The sequence below is a fragment of the Ciona intestinalis genome, chromosome 2 (assembly GCF_000224145.3).
Source record: "Ciona intestinalis chromosome 2, KH, whole genome shotgun sequence".
NCBI lineage: Eukaryota > Metazoa > Chordata > Ascidiacea > Phlebobranchia > Cionidae > Ciona > Ciona intestinalis.
In genome coordinates this window covers 147759-157273 of record NC_020167.2, presented here as the reverse complement: position 1 = coordinate 157273, position 9515 = coordinate 147759, and the positions used below count along the sequence as shown (strand labels likewise).

The 9515-nt window shown below is 36.9% G+C and overlaps 2 protein-coding genes and 2 long non-coding RNA genes across 6 annotated transcripts in view; 2 read left to right on the top strand and 2 right to left on the bottom strand.

Moving 5' to 3' along the window:
• Positions 1–6: 6 nt before the first annotated feature.
• LOC100176124 (YTH domain-containing family protein 3) lies at positions 7–3423 on the bottom strand. Its single transcript, XM_002130847.5, has 6 exons — positions 3276–3423; positions 2864–2980; positions 2596–2802; positions 1760–2538; positions 1017–1695; positions 7–791 (listed from the first exon to the last, which is right to left on the bottom strand). Exons 1-6 carry the CDS (start codon positions 3303–3305, stop codon positions 726–728), a joined length of 1878 nt encoding a protein of 625 aa, XP_002130883.2. The 5' UTR covers positions 3306–3423; the 3' UTR covers positions 7–725.
• A 3527-nt stretch (positions 3424–6950) lies between these two features.
• The window catches only part of LOC100178393 (ras and EF-hand domain-containing protein homolog), a 10582-nt gene continuing 8017 nt past the window's right edge, over positions 6951–9515 (top strand). The window contains exons 1-2 of one of the 3 annotated variants that reach the window (XM_026840628.1): positions 6951–7241; positions 7804–7915. In XM_026840628.1, the coding sequence (XP_026696429.1) occupies positions 7056–7241; positions 7804–7915 (298 nt within the window). In that variant the 5' untranslated portion in view covers positions 6951–7055. Of the gene's footprint in view, positions 7330–7803; positions 7916–9515 lie in introns of all 3 variants that reach the window. The other 2 variants (XM_026840629.1, XM_026840630.1) reach the window with 2 other exon arrangements.
• On the top strand, positions 8694–9514 carry LOC113475793. The gene is made up of 3 exons (XR_003397570.1): positions 8694–8829; positions 8909–9134; positions 9428–9514. It is a non-coding gene; the product is annotated as an uncharacterized LOC113475793 (long non-coding RNA).
• LOC113475794 overlaps positions 8896–9515 on the bottom strand; it is an 873-nt gene continuing 253 nt past the window's right edge. Inside the window, exon 2 of the long non-coding RNA XR_003397571.1 lies at positions 8896–8952. This is a non-coding gene — a long non-coding RNA (uncharacterized LOC113475794). The remainder of the gene's footprint in view (positions 8953–9515) is intronic.

Here is a 9515-nt window from a genome sequence, read left to right as displayed (position 1 = left end):
AATGAATCACCACACAAGAATTTATATTATGTTAATTTCGTTATACGATAGAAATTTAGTGGAACCAATACACACGAACAGAACAACCTACGAAATAAAACACTGAAAACTTCAGCGGTTGCACACATCGTGCTGTGATGATAACGAAGCCCAAGATTATATTTACATAATAATTTGCAAGTAACTTCATTACATAATTATTAGCATAGTTCCAATAATTTTCAATGAAGATGAAGGTCAAGTGATTGCCTTGTATGTTGGAACAAGGATTTGACACTCATCATTATTACAGATACCAAGAAAACAATAAATATTTTACAACGAATATTCAAACTAATGAGATCTTACGCTACTATGCATGGATTACGAATGATGGTATTATTGTGGTGGCACTGAATAACTTTGTTATGAGGCACAAATGATCATGATTATCTGTGGTGTGGTTCATTCTTATTATTTTATATTTGTAGTAGGACGGTCTGGCATCGCATAGTTAGTAACCCTTAGTCCCTACTAACCAATAATTGTGTTCTTTTTAAGGTAAAATGACCATGCAAAGAATTTACATTTTCCACCACAACGTTTGAAATTTCCACAACAACAGCCCAAACCGAGACGCCATAATGAAATAAAGAATACAATCACTTCATATTATACAAACAAATTAAGTTTCCAGCTAAGCAGTGGTGACAAACTAAATTAGGCATACTAACAAAACTAATTGATTAATTTTTTGGCGACGCTTGGTCTGGATGAGCTGATTGTTTTTCTTTGTGATTGTCCCGAGATCTCTGTTTAACATAAACATCTTAGTTTTAAATATTCTTTATCTTAGTCTTACATATTAATTAAAAGGCATAAAAATGTCAATTTTGTAAACACATGTACAAAATTTCAGGATATTAATTGACATTAGTAAAATAAATTAGTCACTGTAGACTTTAAAAAAACTATTATCAGTTTGTGAAACAAATTATGGGACAATTATAATTACAGAAAACAATTGTTCCACTTACCAGTTCATTACGTTTTTGACGAAGACCTTCTTCTTCCACTTGACGGCGTTCGTAATGTGAAAAGTCATCAAATATACTTGTTTGATGTTTATAGCTACTAATGATTTTAAGAACTTGTCTTCCTTTCTCTGCAGGAACCTCCTGAGTGTCACGTGAGTTTGTCACCGGTTTATTCTCATTATTTTCAAGACGAATATGACGAAGCTGGCTGTTAGGAACGTCCTTCGCATAAATCCATTTCACCTGAAACTTTCCTTTCCACTTATCCTGAGCCCAAACACCAGCACGCTTGCTGTAGTCAATCTGAGTGAGCATTTCTGCAACGCCACAGAAATGACCAGAACCGTTTACAGAGTAGAGTAAAATAACCGGGCCATGTCCTTGCTGTTCACGAAACGCTGCATCCAATCGTTTGTTGCCATGGTCAGTGGAGCACCAAATGTTGTATTTGATAGAACGATGAATATCATCTTCAGAATACGATTTAATTACAAAAAATCTTGCATTCCGAACGTCGATGGTCAACCGTTTTGGGTTGTAGTCATTTTCAGCTTTTAATTTTTCCAACACCTCATTTCCTGATTCTTCTTTAGTTTGTGCATTGTTGTAGTGGAAATTAGTGTTTGTGTTTCCAGCATTTGCAGAATGGTGATTCGATGAAACTGAACCATCTGCAGGTCTGTCAAAAAGAGCAAACACAATTAAACAAACTGGGAACATAAACAAACAAAACAAAACCTTACCCCTGCCGTGGAGCCGACCATCTCTGCGGGGCACCTGGTTGACCTGGCATTTGACCTTTCGCTGGTCCTTTAGCTGGAGTCTGAGAGTCCCAAGTTCCAATATCCATGTTATGCTTAATAGGTGGTGGTAGTCCTGGCCCAACCATCGATTTAGCTTTCGGTTTAGGTTGCGGTTTTGCAGGTTTTGATGCAATAGCTGCCCATGATACTGGCTTTGGTGCATTGGAACCAGGCACTGGTGTGCTATTGTTACTTGAACTGGCGCTTTGGCTTGATTGTCCACTAATGTTGGTTGCATTTTGTGGTGCACCTGCTGACACAATAGATCCCCCACCAGGCATGGGAATGACAGGAGTTACTTGCATTTGCTTCATAGGATCGCCAGACATTGAAGACATACCAAGTCCCATATTCTGTATACCCTGTTCAACCATCTTCATGCTATTTGATGAAGAACCAACGGGTAGTTTACCAATAGGGTCACCACTTGACATGACAGTACTTCCACCAACACCTGGTATCGCAGCACCTGGGGCACCATGACCCAAGACACTACCATTGGAAACTATAGCTTCACCAGTACCTAAATAATCATGCGGAGTTGCCGGCATAATTGATGGATAATAATCACCATTATAAGTTGGTGCAGCAGTTTGCTGGCCGAAGCCAGTTCCACCAGGAGTTTCTGGCATTCCAGTCCCATGTGCCGAGCTATGTGATGCCCACGGACTAAAGTCAGTTCCATGTTGAAAAAAATTATACGGTTGGTTGTAATACGCCTGAAAAATAAAATTATATCAACTGTTTTTCGATCGTACGTTATTATTCCAACTAACTGGTGTATTTCCAAGTGCAGCTGGAGGGTGACTGAACATGGCATCAGGTAGAAAGCTGTGTTGTTGAGCTTCCCCACCAAATCCAGATAAATACGGCATGTTATCTGTACTCCCTGTTGACCACTCTGAACTTCCCATGTAAGGAAACGGCATCTGGCCATAATAACTTGGCATGTAGGAGTCGCTGGTTGGTGCCATGCCATAAGCCTAAGAAAGATTTTATAAAGTTAAGAGAATAAATAACAACTAAAAGTTTTAAATAACTAACCGGATTCACATTAGCTTGATGCATATAACTTGAATCAAACTCATCATTCCTTCCAGTCTGACCTTTACTTTCTAAACCATTCTGCATTCTGCTTCGACCAGTTTGAGTTTTATGATGCTGTACATGCAGAAAAAATTTAAATACATACAACAACTTTATATGCCTACACTGTTTTTATTAAAAATTGTTATTAAAAAAGTAAAATAAATTACTTGTACTATTCATTATTCAGTTGTATAATTAAAACAGCGGTCAATATTTATGCTGGCAACTTCTAAAAATGGTAAATTCCTATGTGAAATAATTGTTGTACAAATTAAATGTCAGAGTACTTCAGTGTTCACTATGTTGATGTTGTTGTTTATGTAAACTAAAAATAGTTTAACTTATATACAACAAAGCATTATCTTACTTGATCAGGATCTAATGTTGCATTGGACATAACGAAATAAATATTGCATTCGAACGTTTTGTATTTAAATATACAGCTAATATCGCAGTAACTTTAAACAAGCCTATAGTTTCTTGGGTAAATACAAATTATGGTAGATTAATTTCTGTAAACGAAGTGCCAAATGTAACTGTAATCAAACTACGTAACTAGAAGCAGATTCTCCTTTGCGAAGATTTTGTTTTATTAGGAATTGCGCCATCTATCGATACGTTATAACAATGGGTGGTCTATTAGTCTCACAGCAGCCAGCTTCATAGTTGTTACTTTTATAAAGCCAATTTACAAACAAAAAACAACAAAAATGCCAGAAATTTATTGGTAGAAATGCTGCTGCTACTATTGTCGGCGTATGTGTCTTTAGGCAAGACACTTAACGGCAATTGCTCCAACCCAGTGGTGACTAGTCCAAATTATCAGCCATGCATAAAAAAAATAAAAATAAATAAAAATAAATAATCACCTACAAAGTAACATACATGGTAACTCGTAAGTTGGCACGAGGTAGATGTATGAACACCCGTATTATAACGACTGTCGTATTCCGGTGCCTTGATATACTGGTTCCGATTGATTTATTTGTACCGGGCGCTATTCCGCATGCGCCGAGACGCTATACTGCACATGCGCAGTAGGTCGGAACGAATACAATACGAGCTCTAATAAATACGCACTGGCTAAAAAACGTTCCGGGGAAAAATATTAGTATACTATAAAGTAGGTTTGTTAGTGCTATACTTACTTTTTCTACAAGTTAAAAATAACATATACCAATTCAGTTCTGCTGACTTAAAATAAAAAAAAACAACTAATGTTTTAACGTGTAAACGTCGTGTCTGGAACGTTTTCAACAGAGGGTCGTAATATATTTGGACCGGTGTCGCGGAAATCTGGTTCCCATCGGCTACTGCGCATGCGTAGACACGGTACATTTTTATCAGAAATATTTAAACCTGGTTCCGAACGAATCATACATAGGCTACAGGTTTTTATATATAGTTTATTCTATTTAATGTGAAAATGTAGGTTTTGTCGCAGTTTATCCTTGATGATGACGTGTTAACGGTAGTGGTCACTGGATGACGTGTTAACGGTAGTGGTCACAACTTACGAAATATGTCGCATCTAACAACTGTTATTTTAGTCGGAACCAGAGTTTTAGATTCCTCATAAAATAAGTTATAAATATAGCCTGTGATGGGAACCAGTTTTCTAGGAGAACCATATTTCTGCGACACCGGGTCGTCATTGTGTATTTGTTTCAACCTACTATCATGCACAGTAGCGTCTCGCCGCATGCGCAATACAACCGGTACAAATATATCAATCGGAACGAATATTCGACACCGGCCACGCAAGGATAAAGTAAATTTCATTCATTTATTCATTCTTGTTGTTGAGAACGTTAGTGGTCATATAGATTTTATAGACCCTCTTTCGTTGAATCAATAGATATAATACACTATATAATATGAATGATTGAATGTAACTTACTTTATCCTCGCGTGGCCGGAAAACGACAGTCGTTATCACACAGGTTTTAACACCTCGTGCCAGCTTACGAGTTACCATGTATGTTACTTCGTGGGTTATTATTTTTTTTGGGGTTTTTTTTATGTATGGCTGATAATTTAGACTCTTGATTAGTGACCACTCGTTTGGAGCAATTGTCGTTAAGTGTCTTGCCCGAGGACACATACGCCCACAATGGTAGCAGCGACGAGCCTTGAACCCATTACCTATTGGTTACAGGCAGACGCGCTAACCACTATACGCCACGGTGCCGGACATAATACATATATACCTAAGTACATACCAGATTATGCTGACTCAGCATAAACTGACTTTTTTTTTATAAAAATGGTACAGTAAGTACTAGTAAGACGTAATGAACATTGCAATATAAAAAAGTGCGAAAAATTAACTAATAAGGAAAAAAGTGCCGAGTCAGCATATTATGTTGCTTTGTTCAATCGAAAAATAAAACTCAATAAAGTCTATGTTTTACAATTTTTTTTATATAGTTTTAAAAAAGAAACATTCGTTATACCAAATCAGAAAAAAATCTTTAGTTTTTTAGAAACTAGAAACGATCAAAGTTGAGCGCCTTTTTTCTTATGGGAAATCCCATGCATTGCGCCACGGCCAATTGTTTTTAACCCAGCGGTCGAATTTGCGATTTTGTGACTCATATTTTTCAAAAGCTGTTTTGTATTTTAAATTTTTGATGGTAGTTATAGGTCACATTTGAGCATACCTATCAATACCCAAATTTTGATTTTCCAGAATGTAATGCCTCTAACTTGCCTGAAAAAAAAGTAAAGCCAGTTTCAGATTTTTGCTCCTGCAGTTTGGCGTTTGTTAATTTGTGGAATAAGCCCTATTTTTTTTAATTTTAAGCAGTGAAGGTAAGTTGAAATTGCAATTTTAACACTACAGGTGTTACTGTATTATGTGTTTCCAACATACTATGAATCTGCTAATTTGCAATTCGTATGAGCTAATTTGCAATTCGTAAAATAACGTCATCCGTAGTGCAGTGAGCGAATGTCGATCAATAAGGTGTATATACATTACGAGGCGAAGCCGACAATGCCTTGTGAAATAGTTGTGAGTCGTATAAATGTTTAACAACGTGCCTTATTACCAATACACAACAGTCAAAGGCGAATATATTTTAATACGCCAATTATGCTATAAAAAAAGTTTTACTTTTTCTTTGTTTGTCATTTAGTAATACCAGCTGATTCGCTTCACGCTCTATGCCACTCCAACGGTTATTAATTGTTTGCGTACTCTTTCAGGAGAAGCTGTGTGTTGACTTAGTGAGGCTCACATGTGGCAGTATGTATTGAAAGTTCGAAAGACCCCTATACGCCCATTAAATAAATTTACAAAACTGTAGTCTGAGGCGGTCGAAAAGCAAAAAGCGTGTCGATTCGTGGGAATGATTTTACGCTCGTGAGATCAGTCATAATGTGGCAGAACTAAGTATTTAAGTTCAACGAACTGTGAATTGTACAACGATAGAACGATACTTGAGTAAGCACCGATAAAGAAGCAGAGCAAGGGCTGTATTATGGGATGCAACCGCAGCATATGAGTTATACTCACGTGCTCGGCAAATATGCTATAGTACAGAATAGTCAGATGAAATTTGTTTTTAGGCCGTTAACAAAAACAGGTGTTATACAAGCGAACACGTTTGTGGCTTTCGGCACAAGTATATTGTGATGGCAGACCTCTTGAAATCTCGACACTCCCGGATATGCTAAAGTAGCTAAACAAACAAGTGCTATATTTTAGATTGTTAAATGGCTAATGCCTTGCAGGGTTTACGTTTGTTTGGTGTTTCGTCTTTGTTTTTAACTTAACTTAATAATAAATCTACTGCAAACGGGAAAGTCAAAGAACATTTAGGCTCAATCTAATGGACACGTGCGTGTGTTGATATGAACTCACTTACACTCTCTATATATATTACTTAAGCACAAATGTCCTTTTAGTATATAAATTAGTACAGTTGGTAACAGAACTATTTAGTCGCCCCAGGCAGGTTTCGGCGGGTGGGTTTATATTCTTTTTTTGTGTTTAGTTGCCTTTCTAAAACAATTTGTTGAATTCTGCTAATTCTTGGCAACTTATGCTTACCATATATATACGCTTATTCCGCAGAAATCTAACACAATGAAAGTTATCGACGGAACGTGATATTTCAATAAAATAATTCATTTGTTGGTGATGTCAGTAAATATGAACGTTACGTCACAACCAGGGATGACGTCACAATCAGGGATGACATCACTACTACAGTTCGAGCCATCAGGCGCGGAAAGCATTGAAGAGATGGTAAAAGAGAAATCGAGAGAGTTATTCGCTCTGTGTGATAAAGAGGGAAAAGGTTTTATCAACAAAGTTGACATGCAGGTTTATACAGTAAAAGTAAATGATGCTAAATAAGTCAAACTGCTTGCTTCTGTGTGTGTGTGTGTTATTGCCACTGGTACTTGAATGGGTATTTACTAATACTGTATTTGTTTTAATACACCTTAACATATTTTTCACTTGTCGCTTTTAAAGTATAACGAAGAGCATATTAAACTTAAATAAGAAGTAAATAAGAAGTGGATGAGAAACAACGTACTGAATAAACAAAGCTATGAATTTACCTCAAAACGCTATGGCGGCTTCATTTAGACGAAATATATATCAACACGCCTACACCATTTTGTTGCTTTTCCGTTACGCACGTACGATTTTGTTGGCTTTAACCATTGGGAAAAAGACTTGGTTGTCAAAATAACCTGTTTGTGTTTTTTGGCCTGTGCGTGTTCGGGCGAATATACTGGGGTTAACATTTCGTGGAATTAATGCAACACTTTGGTTTGTTTGTTTCAATAAAAAAGCTTCTGTATTTGTTTTCATTAAATTCTTGCTATTTAAGTTTAAAAATTGCCCCAAAACAAAATGTCTCGATTTTTTTTGATAGAGATTACACGGGGAACTCCCTCTTAGCGACGAGCAGCTTCGTGACGTATTTGACAGTCTGGACAATGACGGGAACGGATTTCTTACGTTTGAAGAGTTCTGTGAAGGATTCGGTGAGAGAAATGCTTGAGTAAACGTAGTAATATACACCTCACGCAAATTTTATTTGGTGAATATTTCGAGTTAAGGTCAACCTCGAGCAGCAACGCTCCAATAACGTGTCAAATAATTAAAGTTGAAATTGAAGTCTCCCTTCTTCCTTCGAAGCAGGTCTGTGTTACCATTGTGGGCGTTAATGTCCTTGTGCATGACACTTAACGGCAATTTCTCCAACCCGGCACTAATATTGTCAAAATCTTTAGCCATACATAAAAAATAATCAATGACAAAGTTATCTACGTGGTAACTCGTAAGCTGGTATGAGGTATAAACAGAAAACACAGTACTGTTTTTTCCCCACCACTCGGGAATATGAATTACATTCAAACATAATAATGATTACAATTTCATTACCTCAAATTTATATATGTTGTTGCACTGGCCATTGGGGGACCCCTTTAAATACCGCAGTACACCAGTGCCTCCAGTGCCTCCAGTGCCTCCAGTGCCTAGTGAGAACTAATGTATCGCCACGTTTACGTTGTTTTGAACTAAACGAAATAATAAATGTTTATGACATCATAACACATATTAAAACTGTACAAGAGATACATGCAACCACCTCACCGTCAATTTACTGTTTTTGAAGCTCCATGTGACCACTGAGCAACGATTTCTGCACGTCAACTTTTTAATAAAACCATTCTGGCAATGATACGATTTCATTCCAACGTTTTGACGTCCTATTAAGGTCGCCTGCATTAGGGTAAGTGGATTTGGCATGATGAAGACGACGTCGAAACGTTGGAATAAAATCGTATCATTGCCAGAATAGTTTTATTAAAAAGTTGACGTGCAGACATCGTTGCTCAGTGGTCACATGGAGCTTCAAAAACAGTAAAATGTAAAAACACGTGCGTCATTGACGGTGAGGTGGTTGCATGTATCTCTTGTACAGTTTTAATATGTGTTATGATGTCATAAACATTTATTATTATTTCGTTTAGTTCAAAACAACGTAAACGTGGCGATACATTAGTTTCACGAGGCACTGGAGGCACTGGAGGCACTGGTGTACTGCGGTATTTAAAGGGGTCCGAATAATCCTAGGACTGAATTTTTATTTTCTAGTTCTCTAGTTATGGTATTTATTAACATGGAGTTTGCATGATCAGTGGAATGACCTCTTCGGAAGCCGAATTGACAATCATGGAGTATTTTAGATCGAACTAGGTAAGAACAAATTCGTACATACATTAGTTTTTCTAACACTTTGTAGAATACCAGTAGTAGGCTTATGGGTCTATAGTTGTTTATATCCTCGGGTTTACCTTTTTTATACATTGGAATTATTTTTGAGATTTTAAAGGCTTTAAGAAAAGTTCCGGATTGTAATGATAAATTAAAAACATGCGATAGTGCTATCAAGATGTTATTAGGAGTAGATTTAATGACTTTGCCTGGAATGCCATCCATGCCACTACTAGACTTTGGTTTTATTTCATGAATTAAATTTTTAATTTCAGTTGGTGTTGTTGGAAAGATGAACAGAGAGGTTGGCGAGCGGGAATGAAGGAATTCTGTATGGTGACTGTCTGATTGTGGAATACTTTG

Bases quoted from the DNA above. Each gene is read 5' to 3' on its own strand.
- LOC100176124 (XM_002130847.5), bottom strand. From the start codon at position 3,305: ATGTCCAATGCAACATTAGATCCTGATCAA. The intron at 1,696-1,759 runs GTAAGGTTTTGT...TCTTTTTGACAG, and splicing joins TGGTCGGCTCCACGGCAGGG to ACCTGCAGATGGTTCAGTTT. The intron at 792-1,016 runs GTAAGTGGAACA...TATGTTAAACAG, and splicing joins GTCAAAAACGTAATGAACTG to AGATCTCGGGACAATCACAA.